The following is a 22,626-nucleotide window of genomic DNA, read 5'->3' on the forward strand; positions in this document are numbered from 1 at the left end:
TGCAAGTCAGAGAGGCAAAAAAGATTATTGAAAATATTATGATGTATAAAAGAAGAAGTGAAGATAAAAGGGTTTAAAACAGTAACTATGTAATTTGACTTATTCAGTCTATATCAAGTAAAAGCACTTATTTTATTTTATAAATTGAAGATTTTTTTGTTTTATTTTACTCAAGTAGAAATATTGAAAAATATTAAAAAATAAGTCTAACATTAATAACGTAAGTATGATAAATGATTAAAACAAATTACTTACTATTATTTATAAAAAACGAAATTAAAATAAATCGTTTGTAAGAAAGAATTTTAATAAAAAAATCATAAAGAAAATTGCTTTAGACCCAATTTAACGGAGGCAGGAAAAATTGGAACATTATTAGAGCTTGACTTACAACATACTTAAAAGATAATTAATATTAAAAAAAGGCGTGAAATGAAAGTGTTCAAAGACGCTTTTTTCAAGCTGCTGAAATTGAATTGAAAATAATGTAGTTAATGAAAAAAAGTATTTTTATGTTCATACAGGATTCTTATTGAGAGCTAAAAAATTAAGAATTTAAAGACTTTAAAATTAGGAGGAAAAAACGCAACAACATTGCACTTTTGCTAAATCAGTTGCTAAAAAAAATTTTTTTTCATCAAAAGGAAGATTTTAAAATTGTTTTCATGATTATAGTAGGAGCAAAGAGTAATAAAGTTTTAATTAGTTAAAAAAACAATTTAAAATGCTAAAAAGGCTTCGGAACATATTACAATATACTTATCAATAGGCCTCTAATAGATAATACGCCTCTAAGTGTTATGGCCTACAAATAAGTAATGTGATTCACTAATATGACATACAAATATTGTATTAACATGTAGAGTTCTTGCATTAAAACACTTTACTGCAAAATTCAATTTCGGAAGGAAAAAAAATTTAAAAAAAAACAGCTACAAATATTTTGAAACGTACTAAAAGTGTGGTTGTAATCAAGCTACTTTTTCGAACAATTATAAATTTGATTTTAAAAATGCTTTTTTTTATGAATTACTTGCTGGATAAGTTCTAAAGGTATTTCAATGTTTCTAATTAAACTAAATTTCTTAAAATGAATGTTATAAAATTAAAAAAATTTCACCTAATCATGACTATAATCCTTTGCACTGCAGAATGGAAACAAAGCACTTAAAATGTACAGGTGCAAGGGATAAAAAAAAGAATGCCATAATTCTGAATCGTATTCATGTGAATGTGTTTGTAGACAACATCATAGATTGGATGCCTAGCACTTTCATTCATTTCAATTGCTCTAGTTAGCACATTAAGTGCTAAGGAGCCATTCTAGTCTAAGTGAAACTTGCAAATGGCAAACACATATTTTTTTACAACTTTTATGATATTACTGTCCTCAATGCCTTAGTAATTTTAAAGTAATCTCTGTCACCCTACTTAAACATTTCGAGTTCATTCTTGTGCTTGTTGAAGAACTACTAAGTAGTCATTTGAGCATAAGATAGCATATAATTCCGAAAAATTTGTCTCTAAAATAAAGGAAACGCGCTTTTTTAACATAGCAAAAGACGTAATAAAAGTTTTGATAATTATGAGATATGCTAGAAACCAATTTGTTGACATTTCGTTGTAACTTTTACGTCTCGCAGATATATTATATGCTTACACTAATGTTTAACTAATAGTGGAACTTCCACATTCTAAAGCATGTAGTCGGATTTTGGTTTATTTTTGTATGACTTGTGCCCCCGTCAAGAACAAAATTTTTTCAACAATTTAAAATAAATTGCCAAATTATCGTATTGAAATTTTAAAAAAAAAATTAAAAAATGAGCAATACATGAGTGTTTAAAGTAGTTCTTTTGCACTGTGCATGCGCGGAAAAATAAAAATTATTTTTTTCAGAGTCTTACGGTGAATGGTATTTTGCAACTAATGGACGAAATATAATTTAGATATTTTAGAAATGTAAATTGGTCCAAGCTATTTTCTAAGTAGTTTTCGTACTTTTTAAAAGAAAGTTTAAAGTAATTAGAGGCTTTTCAAAAATCTTTACATGTAGTATAGCAAATTGCACTACCCTATTATGACTGTACAGCAAAAGCAAAATTAATTTGTGAAAAACTCCTCATCGATTTGAATTTTCCTTTAAAAAGTGCGAAAGCTACGTAGAAAATTGCTTAAATGTTCTTACGTTTTCAAGATATATAAATCAATTTTTTTCCAATAGTTGCCAAATACCATTCCCCATAAAATTAAGAAGGAAATAATTTTAATTTTTTTCTGCGCATGCGCAGTACGAAAGAGCTGATTTAAATACTTATATCTCGTGCAATTTTTAACATTTTTTTTTTCGAGAATTAAAACAATAGTTTTGTGATTTATTTAAATTCCTCCAAATTTTTTTTTCACATTTAATGATAGCTGTAGCAAAATGAAAGAAGAAAAAACAAATACAGTTACATAAAAAAAAACATGAGACAAAAAATTAGTTTTATTGTAAAAATATTCATATTTCCATAAATATTTAGGCTAGTTTTACAAAATTTTATACATTTATTGAAAATATCAATACCAAAGGGTAATGCAGTTACTGCAAATAATAAAATATTATAGTAATCGATACAAGTTAGAAGCTTATTAATTGTTTTTCCTGGCATAGAGTGTTCAAAAATGCTTGTTCTGTTTTGTAATTTATTATCGGTCCCTAAAACCTTTGAAAGCTTAAAACTTTATTGGAAACTATGAAAAATTGCATGAACCAAACATTTATAAAATTGTAAAAAACCAAAAGTCTTTAATTATATACATGCAACAAAATAAATAAATACAAAAAAAAAATTAAGAAAAACAATAAGTTTCATTTATTCCGCATAAGCTGCAAGTAAACAGAACTCATTGGATAAGTTAAAAATGAAGGTAAAACAAATGAAAATTACAGCCATATGAAAAAAGGAATGGAAAAAGAAAAATAATATTACATAAAAGAAATTAACAAACAACTGGAAAAAAAGGGATAATTTTTTTTAAAAAAATCCTGAAAATAAAAGATATTATCTTTCCATCAGCCCACACGATTATATCCGCAAAAATCCATGTGCAAATCCATTTTGGGCAAATTCGTGTTAAAATTATCTACTAAAAATTTTTTTCTTTGTTAATTTATATAATTTTTCCATGTACAAATCCATTTTGAGCAAATCTCTGGCTAAAATTATGTGCAAAACAGGCAATTCATGTTTCTCTTTTCTATTTTCTATTTTTTTCTTAAATAAATGTTTATATTCTAAAATTATTTATGGTCAACTTCTTTGAATTTTTCAGTATAATATTACCTTGCGCTCATCCATTTCGGATCCATCCTTGGTAACTAACAAATCAAACGCCATTTAGCAATGCAGTAAGAACGGCACTTTTAAACAAAACACCTCAAGTTACGCTCAATTTGCGCTTTTGTTTTCATATTTTGCAATCTGGCAATCCTGTTACGAAAATATTTTTTAAATCATTCTTGAAAAATTTCCCGTTCATGTAAGTACATTTGAATTCGCTACTCGCTTTATAGATTTTGCTTTATTCTGTTTTTTCTTTTTATTTTATTTTATTTTATTTTATTTTCTGTTTTTTCGTGTTATTTTTACTTATTGTGTTCTATTTTATTTGTTGTAATTTTTGTAAAAAATTTTTTGAGTGCTCCTCACACTATTGTATTAATATATTTTGCTTTGGCTATATTAATACAATATCAGAAAGCACTCTTTTTTTGCGGATATAATCGAGTGGACAGATGAAAAGATTATATCTTTTATTTTCCGGATTTTTTAAAAAAAAATTATCCATCCCCCCCAGTTGTTTTTGATTTTTTCTTATTTATTATTATTTTTCTTTTTTCATTCCTTTTCTCATATGTCTGTAATTTTCCTTTGTTTTATCTTCATTTTGAACTTATATATCCTTCTAAGACCCATTAACCATTAGACCACAAGCGTTGAAATTTGGCATACAAATAGTTCGAATCTCGAGGAAGTACATTGTCGACTAAAAAATACTCTACGACGAACTGTTTGAACAAGATAAGCGAAAAAAGAAATTGAATTTTCTAATTGGGTATCTATTTTTTAAATGTATTAAATGTTATAGACAATTCAATTTTTCAAATATTTTGAAGATATCATCAGTTGCTTACTTAGAGATCTATTTGATGGAGAAAAAAAAGTTTATTGCACATCCAATAATGATTATTCACTGTGTCAGATAAGCTTAATAAACAAAATTAGCGTGGTAGTATTCATGGATTACGTCACTAAATTAATATTTCTAGAATTATCTGATGCCACGTGTTTATTTTGTTTTAAGTAATTCTTTTAAAATGTGTCCATATAAGAAATAAAAATAATATAATCACTGAAAGTAAAAAAGTAAAAAATTATAATCAATGTTACCCGATGAGCAGACCTAGTGCGTTCTCCAGAGGTGGTATCCACTCTTTCAGGACCACCACAATGGGTGAGATACCGTTGGTCATGTTAATTTGGGCGTCTAGTTTCTGCCACACTAGATGGCAGCACCGAGACTCTATTTGGATGCTAAAATGCACTAGGAATTTAATTTTGCCGGAAATACCAAGAGCCAATAAGGCACTCCAGGGATCTTTTACATGACGCATAATCATACGACATGGCTGCTAAGGATTTTCTGCATGCCGAAAATCCGGTATCTGGGCCGGGGATCGAGCCCGCAGACTTGGGCTCAGAAGCCGACGACAAACCAACTGCACCTCCCGCCATATATATATATATATATATATATATATATATATATATATATATATATATATATATATATATATATATATATATATATATATATATATATATATATATATATATATATATATATATATATATATATATATATATATATATATATATATATATACACATTTTTTTTTCATGTATACTTTTTTCAAAATTCGCCGGAACGATTGGGCCCGTAAATACAAGACCTACTACAATGAACTGATTACTAAGCTGTTTGAGGATGAAAAACAGTGGTCCTTTTGGTGTCCCAGATGGAAATAGATATTTATAATTCTCATAGCTGAAGGAAGAGCGGAAGCAAAGCATTTATCAGACGACATAGAGCTTTGCTCTTAAAACATACTTGGAATCCATTTACTACTTTTCAAGGAAATAATTAGGTGGGCCAAAGGAGATTTTCCAGCAAGTCAATGCCTGCATTTATATTTAAATCAACGTCTTTAAAATAATGAGTTGTAGCTAAATATAAGTTTTTAGTTATCTTAATACGAACCATGCGGGAGAACGAAAAGTGTTACTCATCAGTAGTGCTAACGAAAAAAATATAGGAGCATAGTAGATAAAGGATCTGGAAAACATGCAAAACTTTCTCTCATAAATGGAAAGTTATTAATTCTAAAAAATTGTTTATCAAAGCAATTATTAAAACTCTGAATTTTATTTTCCCTATATAAATACAGGTATTTTCGCCTAAACTTTAGTGGCAGTTGAAATTGGTCGATGCGTGCTTGTTTATTTTTGCTGCTTTAATATAGGTATTGTTTTAGTTTTCAGTATTATCTTTTTTATAAATTTATTACTCATTCCATAAAATTATTTGGAAGAAATCAGTTTGTCAGAATTTATCAGAATTTATAAGTTTATCAGATCAATTTTTACAGTTCATCAGAAACAAAATTGTCTTTATTCAAAAGTGTAAAATTATGTGACTGTAAAGCACTGTTTCAATGGAATTTCTTTTCACTTTAAAAAAAACAAGTTTCTTTTATTTTGCATTAAATGGTATAGAAATATTTTTTTAACTTTTATTTTTATAAACTGATTTTTCTTATTTTTCTTCAATATATAAAACATTTACATAAGTATAGTTTCTATTACATTGTTAGATATTATACAATTAACTACATTATCAAAAACTTCATAAGCTATTTTAAATATACAAAGTAATTAGAAAGTGTGTTTGTATTTGTATGTTTAGTTAAAACGTGAAAATGTATTTTTTAATAGCGAATTTCCAGTACAAGAGTTTTTATTATTAGTTTTTCTTATTAATTCTAAGCGTATTTAAGAAACGAAAAATTAAAAAAAGAACTTGTAGTAACAAATATTATAAATTTTTACAAAATTTTTGAAGTAATTCTATTGTACCTTAAGCTGAATGGAAAAAAAGGGCATTAATGTTATGGATGAAGTATTCTGCTTTCAGGCTGATGACTTGATTCTTTGCCAAGTATACACTTACAAACTTCACGAGACAAAATGGTATAAGCTTATGAAATGTAACAAGAATCTCGCTTTGCCCAATTCAGTTTTATTTATTGATGCGAGTAAATTTTTTATAAGAACATATCTTAAATGAACACATGAAACAACGCAATTTGAAAATCGTAAAATACTTTCAAACGAAAGAAACCATCTGAAGCACTTGCAATAAAAGAATGAAGAGCATAGACTTCTCGAAATTTATTTTGATTACTATAAATATTTTTTAAGGATTTTTAGAGTTTATTTTACTACACTTATATATATATATATATATATAAATATATATATATATATATATATATATATATATATATTACTATATATATATATATATATATATATATATATATATATATATATATATATATATATATATATATATATATATATATATATATATATATATGTTATCTTTTCTTATAAGTAACTTCTACTTTTGAATCATTTCACTTTATTAAACATTAAATTGCTTGTCAATATTTATTATTGTGTAGAAATCTAGAAAATAAAAATTTGTCAAAAGTTACATTTAACTTTGTTATCATTAAGGTAGCAACTATAATACATTAAAAATACTGTATTCATTTCTCAGATGTTAAGTAACATATCATTTTTATAGAAACTAGCATCTGATTACCCAGCGAATTAAGTGGGTGTAACAAGCTATACGGCTTCGTGGTAAAGTTATTTTAATCGTAAGCACATTTTACGCTATTTTAAAACTCAGGTATTAAAAGCAAATTTACAAAGGTTAAATGTTTCCAAATTTATATGTTAAATGAAGCAGAATGTTTATAAGTATAACATAAAAATGTAACTCTGAACCGATTCGCACAAATGTGCAGTACATTCTTTATATATATATATATATATATATATATATATATATATATATATATATATATATATATATATATATATATATATATATATATATATATATATATATATATATATATATTATTATCAATAACCTGGAATTGAATCATTTAGAGAATATATTATAACAGTGTCAAAATTAATATTTTAGATATAGTAGAAGATTTAGATTTAAGACTACAAATTGAAAATTACTACTTGCTTTTATAGCTTTTGGGATAAACCGATACATTCCACCATACACAGATTAACTATAATAATTCCTCAACTTATTCACTTTTTCAATATTAAAGATAAGCTCTCAAATCGAGGTAAACGGGGATCATGAAGTTATAAAATCTCTCTTTAAGAGTTACGAACTAAGTCTAAATTTTATTTTTAATATGGAAAAAGATTTCAATAAACATAATAATATTAAATCAATAAAAGATTTTGTTTTCTCCCTTAAAAATAATGATGTGTATAAACTTCAAAGTCTTATTATTAACTTTTCTTTCATTAATTTACTTTAAAATTCCTTGTTTCGATCCTGTAAAGCTAAAATGAGTAAAGTTTCTCCTAACAAAAAGAAAAATTTAGATAATTTATATTTTGTTATTGACTTTCAAAATCCTATTTCCGCTAAGATCAAATTTTATAATATTTTTGAAAATTTTAAAAATTATTCCATGAAAAGATTTTAACATAATTAAAGGTAGAACTATATTTAATTATATTGATAATAGCAAATATTAAGGGAGGATTAATGTATCCATTTATGAATGTCACTGTGAAGTAGAGAAATAATTTGATTTTGTTGATAAACATCATTGGCATATTGTTACTGGTAATTTAAGTATTATAGAAAGATTAGAGCTTTGGAATTTAATGAGAAAAGGCACAACATTAGACCAATTTGCCATACATCAATTAATGAAATTCTAAAATACTTTTTCAATGATCACAATAATTGTTGTTGCTGTTGTTCAGACAGGATCCAGTAGGTTGTTGACCCTCAAAAACTCGATTACAAGAAGTGGAGAAGCTTATAAGTCCTCCTTGGAAAGGCCCAAGCAGTAGAGGATATGTTCGGCTGAGGCCTGCTGGGCTTCACATTTGGAGCAGTCTGCATAAGTCTTTCTTCCTTTAAAGTACGAGTGTCCACTTACCAATCTGGAGATTGCTGTTTGAGATGCTCTATCACCTATATGGACAAGTGAAGAGCCCGGTTCCTTGACCAATGATGTGAGGATAGTTGTTGTTTTGAGATATAAAATAGATTCTCTTCACCTTTAAGTATGTTAAAAGATTGGAAATGGGGCGTTTATTATTACTTTAAAAACTTTGTTTTTAATAATAAGGAAAATCTAAATATCAGTAAAAATTCATCACATTTTTCTAAAATTGCTCAATCAATTTAGCAACTACAACAAAATTTTGCACTTACCCTCTTAGATAAAATAACAATTATGCAATCTTCTGTAAAAAATTTTAAGGTGAAAATTTAAATACGGAATTAAGAAATAATAATAATTTTAAGCTCAGTAATTTAAATAGTAATATTGTCATTAAAAATTTTTCAGCTTTATGCAAGAGGTTAAAAATTAAATTTATCAATATACAATTTCCTTACTTATTTCTCTCTCTCTCTCTCTCTCTCTCTCTCTCTCTCTCTCTCTCCTCTCTCTCTCTCTCTCTCTATCTCTCTCTCTCTCTCTCTCTCTCTCTCTCTCTCTCTCTCTCTCTCTCTCTCTCTCTCTCTCTCTCTCTCTCTCTCTCTTCTTTTCAATAGCATTCCCCTTTCTAAACTGTAAGATGCCCTTTTGATTTAATATTATAATTTTAAAAATATCCTTAATTGCTATTTGATTGTTGGGAATTCTAATCAATTTTTGTCTCTTTAATAATCATCTTTTCAGTGGAAAAAAACATTTTTTCCAAAAATTGATGGAATACCACAGGAATCTAATATATCATCTTTCTTCGCTAACTTAGTTTTGCATTATTATGAAAAAAATATACTCTTAATATTAATTTTTTTTTAGATTTATTGATGATTTAATTATCTTTAACTTTCAAAATTACAACATTTTATTAAATAATATTTTCCCCGAAGAATTAATCTTTCTTCGTAATCATTATGATAATATTAATTTCAATTTCTTTGATTTGGGTATTATAAAAGAAGAAAATATCTGCTTTGTTGATTTATACGATAAAAGAAATTATTTTAATTTCAATAAAAATAAAAGAATTACTTGGGATTCTAATGTTTCTAGGAACATCTATTTAAATACCATTTTTAATGAAATGAATAGAATTAAAGGAATATGCAGTAATATTTATTTATCCAGGAAACAAATAGACAAAATCTGTCTAAATTTGATAAAAAAACAATATTATGAAAAAAGTTATACTCTTAATATTAAATGTGCTTTTAGACTTATGGATGATTTTATTATCTTTAATTTTCCAGATTATACAATTTTATTAAATAATATTTACCCCGAGAAATCAATCCTGCTTTGTAATCATGATGATAATATTAAATTTAATTTTTTGGATTTGGGTATTGTAAAAGAAGAAAATAATTGCTATGATTTAAACGAAACAAGAAAATATTTCAATTTTATTAAAAATGAACTAATTACTTTTCATTTTAATGTTTATACAAACATCTATTTAAATACTATTTCGAATCAAATGAATAGATTTAAAAGAATATGTAATAATGTTTATTAATCCAAAAACAATTGGACAAACTCCTTTAAAATTTGATAACAATTAAAGGATACCCAACTAAAGTAATTAAATCCTATATAAATCATTGAGCAAATTGTATGTTATTGCAAACAAATTTGCCAAAAACTTCTTTGTTAATTTATATAATTTTTACCATGCGTAAGTCCATGGCTAAAAATATGTGTAAAAAGGAAATTCCTGTTTCTTTCTCTCTCTCTCCCTCTCTCTCGGTTTTTTTTCTTAAATAAGAGTTATTTTTCTAAAATCATTAAATTGTATAATTAAATATCAGTCTTATTAATTATAAACTGCGTTAAATTATCCAGTTTAGTATTACCTTTTGCGCATCCATTTTCGGGCCTATCCTTGGTAACTAACAGATCAAACGCGCTTCAGCCGAGCAGTAAGAACTCACTATAAAACAAAATCGCACTATTTATGCTTTTACCTCGATCGAAAATATTTTAAAACATTCTTGAGAATTTTTCCGTTCATTTAAGTTCATTTGAATTCGCTACTCACTTTATAGATTTCGTTTTATGCTTTGTTCTGGTTTTTTTTTCCATTACCGTTCATATTCTATTTTTTCTTTACGTTTGTTTTCTGTTTTTTCGTGATATTTATTATTGTACGTGATTCTATTTTGTTTCAAAAAGACGTTTTTGTTCGCTACTCATGCTAGGGTACTGATATATTTTGCTTCGGCTATGTAGATACAATATTAGAAAGCACTCCTCTTCGCGGATATAATCGTCTGAGCTGATGAAAAGATTATATCTTTTTTTCGGATTATTATTATTTTTTTCAATTGGTTGGTTCAAATTGGTTTGAAATAATATTCCATGAATGGTTTTAGCTTAATAAATGTGCGGTTTGTGTCATTTATTTTTATTATTTTTTTTTTTTTGCATGATTTTGCACTTGAGGAAAAATGTTCGTATTGTAGAGTAATGAAATCTCTTGCAAAAACAAAAATAATAATTCTGGTTTATAAAGCAAAATATACGGCATTTGAACTATTCAAAAGTAAATGTAAACGAATAAACTGCTTTTTTTTCAAGCTCTAAGGTACCGTGATAAAATTAAAAGATTTTACCACATTTACCGAATTTTTTGATACTTTTAAAGTTATATTTTATTTTTTATTTTGCGAAAATCATTACCAAGGACGTCTGTGATAATTGGAGAATTTTTTGGTGTTCCAATGAAGTAAGAAACATGATAAATATTACCATACTTCAGTTGTTTTAACAATGCTTTATTTCAGTATAGCGTTGAGCATTACCGTTCTATTGCTTATTTACTTTTTCACTCCGTATACGAAGGATGGGTTTGCAGCTAGTTATAAAAAGCTTGAAAACTTCAAGGAACTTTTATTGCCTTCTTTTGACATTTTATCATTTAAAAAAATGCACCATTAAATTAAACTTTGTAATAAATAATATATTATAAAATGACATACATATTATAACGAATACTCTTAATGTCGGTTTAAAATAAGGAATGTATCAAGAAAAGTATTATGAAGCTTTTTCAAACGTTAAATAAAATCTTACAAGCTCGAAAAAATGCATATTTTTAATTAATTTAATTTAATTAATTTTTTTTAATTAATTAAATTTTCAGGGTCATAAATGTAGAAAATTAAATCACGCAGTTAGTAGAAAATGCAAACTAAGAATAATAATTTTAAATACACAGTACTGCAGTTTTATTTTAAGAAGAGGAATTTGTTTTTTTAAGAATTATCGCAAAGAATATCTTTGTCTTAAAAAAATTGCACACCTATTTCTGAATTAAATATTGAAAGCCATCACTATCCAACATATCACAAGTTGTTTAGTAAAAATATGTTATTCAAAGCGGTATCATATCATTTTTTAATGAAAAACGTGAATGATTATATTTTAGGAGTAAAATAATCTTAAAAAATTTGCACGTACTTACTGTTTACACTTTCGAAGTCTTCCAAGGAACTTTTAATCTCAACCTTAGATTAATTTATCAATGTCAGCAGTATCTGAAATTAAATTCTGTTTGTTTCTTTCAAGATCGCAAGCAGTTGGAATTATAGAGCTATTTCAGCTCAGGTTGTCAACGCTAATGGAACTTGATGGGGACTCGCGTGCTTATAAACAGTGCTTGAAATGCAGTTGACGGTGAGACCTGATTACCCTTAATTTTGCTTATGTGAGAGGGAAATGTCCGCGAGGCTTCATATAAGATGAGCTCGGAGTAAATTACCTTCTTAATTACTGACAAAATAGTGTTGGGCTTACACTCGTATCCCAGAACAAAATTTTGAACAATGACAGGCTGAGAACAACATTCCGTAGTTTTATTTGTCTCTTTTTTGAACAGAGTTTTTTGATTTTCTTCTATTTTATTTTGATAGACTCAGAAACCAAATTATTAAAAAAAAGTATTAACTACTAGACATGTATAAATCAAATCTTGCATAAATGAATAGACAAATTAAATCTATTTCAATCCTTTTTGATAGAATTTCTAACATTAAAAATATAACTCGCATTTTTAAATTTTTTTAGTGTGTTAAAGATACACGTATAAACTTTCCAGGAATCAGTTTTAGAAAGTTTTAGAATTTTTGAAACTCATTTTAACTTAAGCTTTTTAAAAGCGATGAAAAAGAGGATACACAAATGCTTTCTAATACAATATATAGGTTGTAGTTGTTGACGTATGCCTGTTCCAGCAGAAGGGGGTGCGATTGTTCTTGCTTTCCAGTGCCGTCATCTATGGCCAAGAATTCGACTTCTGCCACACCATACGTTGCACCCGTTTATTGGGCGGACCCATTCATACTTCCACTCATTCATCCACAGATCGTAATTTTGACCTGAATCAGAGAACGATCGATCTCCGATCCAGTACCCCCAGAGGTATTGATTTGTTATGGGAACAAGGAGGACTTTTGCGACTCGTCAGATTTAACGCGCATCAGTCACTTTACTACTGGTCTTCGGCCGGTGGGGTTTCGAACACACGAACTCTCGGATATGGGCCCAGTGCCCTACCGACCAGGCTATCCCGGTCCTACAATATATATTTAATCAATGACTGAAGTCCACAGTCGTTTATCATTTATTTAAGCGATATTTATATTTTGTTAGTTCAATTTATCAACAAAAAAATCAGAAACTTTGAATCAAACAATGTGTTCACTCTAAAATAACAATTATAATCAACCAAAAGAAAAGGGGAAATACGACCTTCCTTATTTTTAACGAGATTATGAGGTTCCTTCTCGCTAAGATTGCAGACCCAGTAAATGCGTCTCATTCAACATGGTTACGTAACCATTTCCCTCAAAAACACTTAAAATTTTGATGTTAAGGTACACAATTTTTATTGCTATATGTAAGAATATTTCGTTAAGGCGCTAGTTGTAAAGAAATAGACGATTATTTGCAATTGAAAATAAACAATTGTACTTGAAGAAATATTACCTTTCCAATACAGACTGTGAGACTCAATAAGAAGATATGAGTAAAAAGCAATTTTATTCATTAAAGAGACTTATAACAATCCAAATGGGGATAGGGTTTTACAGCTAATTATTAAGTTTTTTTTTTCATTTTTTTTTAAATTTCACTATGGCTGTTAAGATTTATATCTGGCAACATCTGATCTCTCTCTCTCTCTCTCTCTCTCTCTCTCTCTTGACACTTTTGTTTGACATTTACTTGAGCGTAAGCGCATGAAAAAAGATAATAATGATCTCGTAAAAAAAGTAATTTTTGGAAACGATGGATAAATAATCAATATTTAAAGCAATAAAAGCTAAAAAAAGCATTGAAATCGACTATAACTTTCGAACAAATAGGAATTTCGAAAAGGAAAACTTATTTTGTTAAAAATATGATACAAAATGGTCCTAATCAGTACGCCGAATTTCAACTCACTCTACTTGCATTTCAGAGGACAGTAGCCAACATGTCTTTTTTTTTTACTACAAGTTTAATAGTTAATAATTCTAGAACTAATTATCGAATCTGATTTATTATTATCCTAATTTTTTACTTTTTTCTACATACATTTGTAATTTCAAGTTTTTTAGTCTTGTGGCTTTTAACAGTAAAGCAAAATGTAACGTAAAGCAAAAAGAATGAGAAAAAAAAACTCGCATAAAAGCACTTAAAATTGCAATGACTTTCTAAAGAACATAAATATTGGAAAAAACCGTGTTCATTCATAAGTATTCTGACCCTTTCAACGTACCAAATTTCAATTTTGTAGTTGCATTTCGGCGTCCTGTAAAACATTCCATATGATTTATTGAACACATATAAAAGTTAATAATTATCGCACAAATTATTGAATATTGATTATTTTTTAATTTTATCGTGGTTCCTGAACATTTTCTATGCATCTTAGTAATTTAAAATTTCTGTGTCTTATAGTTTTTGCGCAGCAATACAAAATTTAATGCTAGGTTTACCCAAAGCAGGGATGGTGTGTCGATGGTTCTTACGATTTTTTAATATAAAAAAAGAACCCCGCCACCTTTTTTTAAAAAAAATACTTTTGATAGACGTGACACTTTTTTTATAGTTAGAAATAAATATCTAATATTCAAAATTATATATATGAATTGAAATGTTAATGACAAAGTAAAAATACATGTTATATTACTTTTCTTTTTAAATTTTCAAACTGAAAAATCATACAATTATTTTTTTTTATCTATTTTCATTCACTCTTAGTCCATTAAATTTCGTTCTTTTTCATTCCCTCTTCATTGAAATTCCTTTCTATCTGTTGCATTTCGTTACATTCGTTTTAGAAATAACTCATGTTTAAACATAACATGTCATCTCATGTTTAACATAACTTAACATTTGTTAGTATATGAAATGAATAAAAAAATCTCATATCAGTAAAAAAAGTAAGGAAAATAATGCTTGCATTTATGTCAATAAACAACAAAGTTAAAACAAAAATCGCAGACAGTTGTGTTTTGACAAGAAAAAGTTATGAGAAAACTCAAAGGAAGTTAAGAGAACGCATCTTTGCCAGCCATGTTAATAAAAACAAAATAAAGAAAATAAATGTCTCAGTAGTTTCTTAAAAACTGAACTTCTTATGAGAAACATTGGATGTAAATAGAGATATATGAGGGTAAGTGTGATATAATGAAACTAGGATAATTAGGTTCCTCAATTTAAAAATGTAGAAGGACAATTTTAATTTGCGTGTTGCTTAGCTAAACGTGTAGTACTAAAATTTTTAAATTTTGTATCATCTGTGAATATTTGATATTCGTTTTTAATCTGACTGACTGGTAAAAACTTTTCAATCCATAGATAGTATATATTATAATTGGTTATTTAGTTTTATTCGTAATATTCTCTGCTGTTTCAATGCTTGTGATTCTAGCTATTTTAAAAATTAAATTATTGACACCAAAAATAGTGTTCACTTATTATATTCTATTGAAGTAGTTTGATAAAACCTTACTGCATTACATTTTATCATAAAAATATACTGTTATCATCCTTATTTCTGTTACCATTTTTTATTTTTAAATTAATTTTTATCCAGAAATATGTTCAATCAACGTATACAATTAAATAGTTAGTTAAATTTTTTAAATATTATTAGAAATCAAATTTTCACATTATTACTCAATAATTCATTTAGTTTATACGCTATAAAAGTTTTATAGTTACAAAGAAAAGTATAAGAATTTATTAAATAAATGTTTAGATGGGATAGCAACGGCTACAGAATAAGATCAAAAGATATCCCAGATATATTGCCTGAAACAGTCGAAACCATGAAGCATTTCAATAGTCAAACATTGTTTCCTTTATAATCATCAATAAGCTCTTTATTTATAATATATTTTTTATTAATAAAAACGTAAATTTGAATTGAAAATAAACTTGAAAATAACCTGGGGAAAATAAAATCCACACTACATTTTAAATGTAAAGAAGTCTAATTAAAAGTTCCACTATCTATGATAATACTACATTGAGATAGTAATTGATTTCTTTTTTTTTTCTGCTTCAGATATTCCTCCGATTGTGGAAGCAGTGGTCGGAGGAAAAGCTTTGATCCCCTGTAACGTCTCTTCTCCTCTTGAAGATGATGAGGCAACATTAGTGTTATGGTATAGAGTGGATATGCCTAATCCAATTTATACCTTGGACGTAAGAAATGCAGGCATAAGGAGTGCCAAACATTTTCCATCAACAGAAATAAAAGATAGAGCAAAATTTGATGTGAGTGTACACCCTCCCGTCCTAATACTGACAGACGTAACTCTGAAAGATCAGGCGGATTACCGATGTCGGATTGATCTTAGGAAGTCAAGAACCCTGATTATTCATAGTAGATTACGCATAATAGGTAAGTTTTTTTTCCATGGCCAAACAGTTTTTTTTATTTCGGCATTAAAACGTTATTGTATTTCTCGTCTTTCTATATATCCAAGAGTCTATTATAAGGGTACTTTTAAATTCGAAATTTAAAAAATAAAGAAAATGCATTTTGCTTCTTCAGATTTTTTCAAAACTCTTTACTCACGATACTGTTTACTTAGCACGTTTACGGTATCTCGTAGTACAAAATATCGTAATACAAAATATTTAATTCGTAAATATAAAATATTTAAAACGTATTTTATTTTATTTTGTATTTGAGTAGTAAGTTTTCTTTCGTACTTTCCTCCTAAATTTGTCTTGTTTTAATCTACTGTTTTTTAGCTTTTGTATTTTAAATTACATTGTATTACATATTTCACTATTTATTCCTGTATTTTTGTATTCTTTTTCTGGACCGGGTTTGCCACGGATTTGCCGGGTGATTACGGAACAATATTACTTCTTAATCCCTTGTTTTACTTCGTAAGAATGGAGAAAATCAGCTGCTAAAAAATTCTATAATTGGCATTCACTCGATAGACTTTATAAATAATGATATTTTAATTTATTTTGCTTTTTAAAAAAATTTCAATGCAGAAAAGTATAGCATATTAATTCAAAAAATGCTCAGAGGTTTTGAGCATTTTTTTTAAAAAACGTAAACTGTGAAAAATACATACATTAATATTCTTTTTTTTGTAATTTGCACCGTATATTTGACGGTATTAAGCTCTTTTGTCGACAAAACGGTTTTTCATTCTAATCTGAAGCGGATAAAAACTTTCAGCTCGAATTCTAGTGTTTGCCATGCAGTTTTGCTTACCGTATGATAACTTAATCTTTTCCCAGATAATTTTTAAAAAAAATTTTATACTTCCTCTTGCTTTTCAGAAATTATAATATGCTTTTGAACATCAATTCAATAAAACTGCAACTCGATTTCATTGTCAAATTAATGCAATATTGAAGTGAAATACCCCCTATGTAAAAGTTACCGTTTTGCAATAGGCTTATCTAAATAGTCTTCCAAACCGATTCTTTTGAACGAAGCAGGATAAGTACAAATGCTAACTTAATTTTTCTGCTTAGAACATTTGTTTTAAAAACTCTTCCCAATTTTATCATTTTCAACTTTCTGTGTGTCAATCAAGATCATAAGAGTAACCCGACTTTTTTATTAGGGTGGGCCACGACAGTTTTAAACGTTTTTACACTTGAATATTATTTCATTATGTAAGAACTCTAATGTAAAGACAGTTTCAGATGGTTCTTCATAATAAAATCTACAGCTGTGGTGGCTCAAGGGATAACGTATTCGCTTCTCAATTGATGTTAGCTAGGTTCGATTGCCAATGGTGGTTGGTTGATACGAATTCTACTTCCTGCTCGCACCAACCGCAATACAAATAAAATATCCTCAGTGGTAAACGGATCATAGGATCCTTGCTGTCTGGCTAACCATATGAGGTAGGCTTTGTGGTTTTAATATCACGTAACGTAAATACGGGTTAATGCCATCAAAATGTCCTCCATGAAGGCTAGTTTGCACCAATGCTTGATCCAAAAATTTACTTGTCTTCTACATATTTTTTTTGCAAAATTACAAGTCTATGGAGATTAACTTTGATAAGTCGTAAACTCAGAATTGAGTCTGTTGTTCAATGCCAGTTATAAAACGAAAAAAAAAAATATAAAACACTAGAGCCATGGTAGCTCAAAAAAAGCAATGCAGTAATCCATGCTTAATTCCCAGAGATGTTTGGTAGATGCAAATTCTGCTGGTATTAAATATTTATGTCTGTTAGGAGTACAGATATATTCCGTAACTTACACGGCGTTAAATTGTTCCCATACAGTAAAAATCTGTTGTGACTACAAATTTACTTTATAACGTTCATTTAAAAATTTGTCTTGTAAGGTTGATAGCAAGTCTGTCGTAATTTTAACGTTCCATTCGCAATTTTTACGGAGAAAACTTGTTTTTGCATTGTAAGAAAAATTCGTGATTACGGATTTACTTTTTCACATTTGTGGGAAAAAACTCGTTCTTGCTACTGTTTGACTTCTAAAAAGTACTGCTTTGCGCAATCTACCTAGCTGCCAGTTTAAAATCATCTTTTTTTACGCACTTTCCATTTGTTTAATAAAATGTGCTAAATTTCTTTTTGATACCTTCCATGTGTTAGCCTAAGTTCTAGAAATTGGAACAGTGAAAGCTGTTACGTGTGCTGGTAATTGATAGTATGAAGTTGGTGACCCCTTGAAATATTTTAAGTCTTTTTTGACGAAAAAAAAACTGAGAGATTAATATATGTAAATGAAATTACTATTTTAGTTGTAAAACAATAGGTTTTACAAATCAAAAACATTTTATTTAGAAAATAACTTGAATTAAAATAGTTTTTACTAAAAAAAAAATACTTTAGATTTATCACCGAGGGAAACTAAAAAGGACTAAATGTTCACATCACTCAAAGTAGTATGATCGTGTCCAACCCAAGAGAGACGAAATGTTCTTTTCAGCTTCGGTGAATCTTCAGACATTTGGCCTCATTTCCTTTTGTTTAGCCACAGTCTACAACACATGTCTAAGTTGTTACGACCCATTTCTGTCTAAAAGAAAGCTTCTCCTGAGAAGAGGAGGATCTTTTGCGAACCTTTATCAACCAGTAATCTTTCTTCTTTCAGTAACTTTTCTTTCTCTCTTTATCCGGTACACAACCCCAAGTTATTAAATTCCCACTAAATATTATTTATTATAAAAATAGAAAACAATTCAATATCATTCAACACAATGTTAAGTTGAACTTAAACAATGTATTTAAGTGCAATAAACAAAACCTACGAAAAATGCACTTTATTAAATAAATAAAGCATTCCTATAAAAAATACCATAATTCATAACGTAAAGACATTTTCAAAATATGCATTTAATACTTTTTTCAATTTGTCAAGGAAACGAAACAAAAAATGTTACAAACCAATGCTAAACCATTGCAGAATACTATATTTTATTAAGCATAGAGATGCACTTTAGCATTAATAACAGAAATTCGTTTTAAATTGAAATAGCCTAATTTCGATGCAATTTCAACCTCTCATGCATATCAAATTTTACTGAGCATATTACTACTAAGACCAAAATTTTGAATCCAGATTTTTCTTCACTAACATTTAATCACCTACATTACGCGAATTTGGTTTACAACATTTATGTGCATGATGCAATTGCCCAAATGAATTAATGACTTTGCATCGCGTTTAGTTTTGATAGTATGAAATGACCAAAAAAATATTTAAAAAAATTTTGCATTTAGACTGAGTACTTAAATATATTTCACTACTTAATTGTTGAGATAAATTTTAAAAATAATTATTATGACATACATCACAAGTTCGTATTTAAAATTGTGGTTGCACAATGTGGATTAAATAAAGTGCCTTGATTTTTCAAAATATTACAATTCTGTACATTGATTAAAATAAACTATTCTTTATAATAGTTATAAACATTTGCATGAGGTGTTTTTCTAACTATTCAAAAAAAATCTCTCAGATTTAATGCAGTTTTTAATTAAATTTGTCTTAAAGCAGTTTTAATCATTATAACCTCAAAATTTCATGTAATCTTTGAAAGTTTAAAATTTATTTTTAAAAACAATCAAACAAACATCACATATGAAACGAAGCTGGAATTGCATAAATCTATTCTTGAAATAAATCGATGAATTCAGCAAATATAAAACAATTAATGAATCCTCGTATTTCCTTTTATGAAATGTCTGCGACTCATCTGAAAATGTGGACAAAAAATATTACTTTCAAAAACTTAAAATTGATTGAAAAGAGCTATAACTGTTATTTTTTATTTAATTTAATTTTTAATTTAATCTTTAATTTAATCTTTAATTTAATCTTTAATAATCATTTATCGCTGAGTTAAACTATACAAAAAAATCACCCGGATCTTAGCGTTTTATAAAAATTTCGATTTCGTGATTTTATGTAAGGAACAAAAATTCTTCTTCTTTTTTATTTATTTATTTATTTTGAAAAATTTGTACAATTTCAATGAATTCTTTCAATAGGTATAATGAATTAAGTTTTAAATTAAAATTTGAAAACATAATAATAGTTAATTTAGTTGCTATTGAGATTAATTCATATTTTCTTGTCACGTTCATTAATCTATTCTATATGGCTTAAACTATTTATTTCTTTAACAAAAATGTACTTTAATTTCACTAAATAACAAGGAAACTAAAAACAATTAATGACCCTTTCTAAGTATAGCTGTTTAACCGGTCGAAATGAAGTTTCTTGGCTTAAAGTTATAAAAAATAAGTTCAAGCTTAATGTTATGAAAAATAAGTTCAAATGCATATCTTAAGTCTTTCTTAATAGCATTGTTTGATACACCGAAGCTAATCATCAGATACAAATTTCTTAAAAAGAACCTTGAATTGTTTAAAGCTATACGTTATACATTTGATCCTTAATAGTTATATGTTATAGGTCTCAGAATCAGAATTTTTTCTGTACACTATTGGAATTTTCATTCTAAAATTATGGCAAAATAACCAGCAGCAATCTGACCATATAATTAAACATAAAGTTTACAGTAATTAGCATTTTTTACTTTACGATTTCGAAACCATTTACAAATAAAATGGCTAAAAAATCATGAATACCAAGCTATATGGTTTTGTAACCATGTTCAACTATCATGGTTTCGAAACCGAAAAAAAGAAATTTAACATGACATTGGAGATAGGCTTTTCGTTAGATAATGGTTGAGTTGTGTTTCATCAAATGAATGGTGGAATGTGGTTTAATTAGTTTTGGTTTATCTGGTTGTTTCGCTTATTATAAGAGCTGGAAAGCTTTCTTGCGTTAAGCAACTTTGTCGTGCTCCCTTCTATTTGTGAGTGAGAGGTGCGTAAATAGAAACTCTCTTCTTGAAGTAAAGGAATAAAAAAAATACTATGGCGTCAAAGCTTGGACTCGAATCCCTGTTCTAGTTGGTCAACATAGTGGCTTCATTAGATGGGCCAATATATATATATATATATATATATATATATATATATATATATATATATATATATATATATATATATATATATATATATATATATATATATATATATATATATATATATATATATATATACACGGTCTTTTCGTTTACCCAAATCATGAAATTGAAATTCTCTAAAATGTCTCAATATTGGTATAGATTATTATATTTATAACAGTTCTGTATAATTTATACTTTTTTTCAGTTCCTCCAAATAAGCCAATCATTATGGATGAGCATGGACAACATCTCCATGGTATCGTGGGACCTTATGATGAAGGATCTTTTGTCAAGTTCGTGTGTGAGGTTGACGGAGGTAAGCAAATTGATAAAAATACAACACATTACAGGAATTGATTTTTCTTTCAAAATTTTAACATAAAATTGGTTTTATTTATTTATGAATATGTTGAAGATGGTAAGACTTTTCCTTGAGCTTCCAGAAATTATGAAGTTTTATGAATTAATTGCTTAAAAACTTTGTTTTACGTATTACTAACCCAAAACAGGCTAAGAAGGTACATCATTTCAACGAAATTTGTTTTTTCAAAAAAATTCAATATAAGATTCATTTTACTTTTTTTCAATTATTTAACCTGATGTGTACGGACATTTTTTGAATACCTTTAAAGAAAGAAAATTTTGTGAATTATATTTAACATCCCTAAATTGTATTACACTTTTAATTAACTTTATAAAACGTATTTCCTGTCAACAAGACATACCTTTTTTTCTTTTCTGACGGAACTTTTAAAAAGAAAATTTTAAGTAATCCTTGATTTAATCCTTTGTTCAAATTTATAGTTATCCCTAGTTAACTTGTTAAAAATTTTATTCTTCTCAAAATGGGATTTTAAAATTTTTAGTATAAGCTATCTATTGAGCATTATCTACGGTAATATTATATCTCTTTTCTGAGGATTAAAATTTAAACTGTTAAGGGGCGTAACGTTTTAGTTTCCAAACAGTTTTTAATTAAAATAGTGCATATGTAACTTTTTTCCTTATACTTGCATAATTTTCAAATTTTCATTTTTAAGCTTATTAATTGCTTTCAAACTGTTAAAATTAGTTTAAAACCTTTCTCAAACCTTTAAGAGGTCAAGGAAATTTTGATTTCATTGAGACGATTCTATGTAACGAATTTTTTCTATAACTTTGTAGGAGACTACAAAGTTATGTAAATATATATTTTGTAACTTGATATATTATTATTAATTCGGGTTCAACACAGGCAGATATATTATTCAAATTG

The 22,626-nt window shown here is 27.4% G+C and overlaps 1 protein-coding gene across 1 annotated transcript in view; it reads left to right on the plus strand.

Annotated features, from left to right (window-relative positions):
- LOC107449487 (protein turtle) overlaps positions 1–22,626 on the plus strand; it is a 94,881-nt gene that overhangs the window by 19,050 nt on the left and 53,205 nt on the right. Inside the window, exons 2-3 of the mRNA XM_087167469.1 lie at positions 15,939–16,277; positions 21,577–21,687. Coding sequence (XP_087023595.1) covers positions 15,939–16,277; positions 21,577–21,687 — 450 coding nt within the window. The remainder of the gene's footprint in view (positions 1–15,938; positions 16,278–21,576; positions 21,688–22,626) is intronic.

This window comes from Parasteatoda tepidariorum, chromosome 7 (assembly GCF_982258835.1).
Source record: "Parasteatoda tepidariorum strain Cologne lab strain chromosome 7, Ptep-v5.0, whole genome shotgun sequence".
Classification (NCBI taxonomy): domain Eukaryota; kingdom Metazoa; phylum Arthropoda; class Arachnida; order Araneae; family Theridiidae; genus Parasteatoda; species Parasteatoda tepidariorum.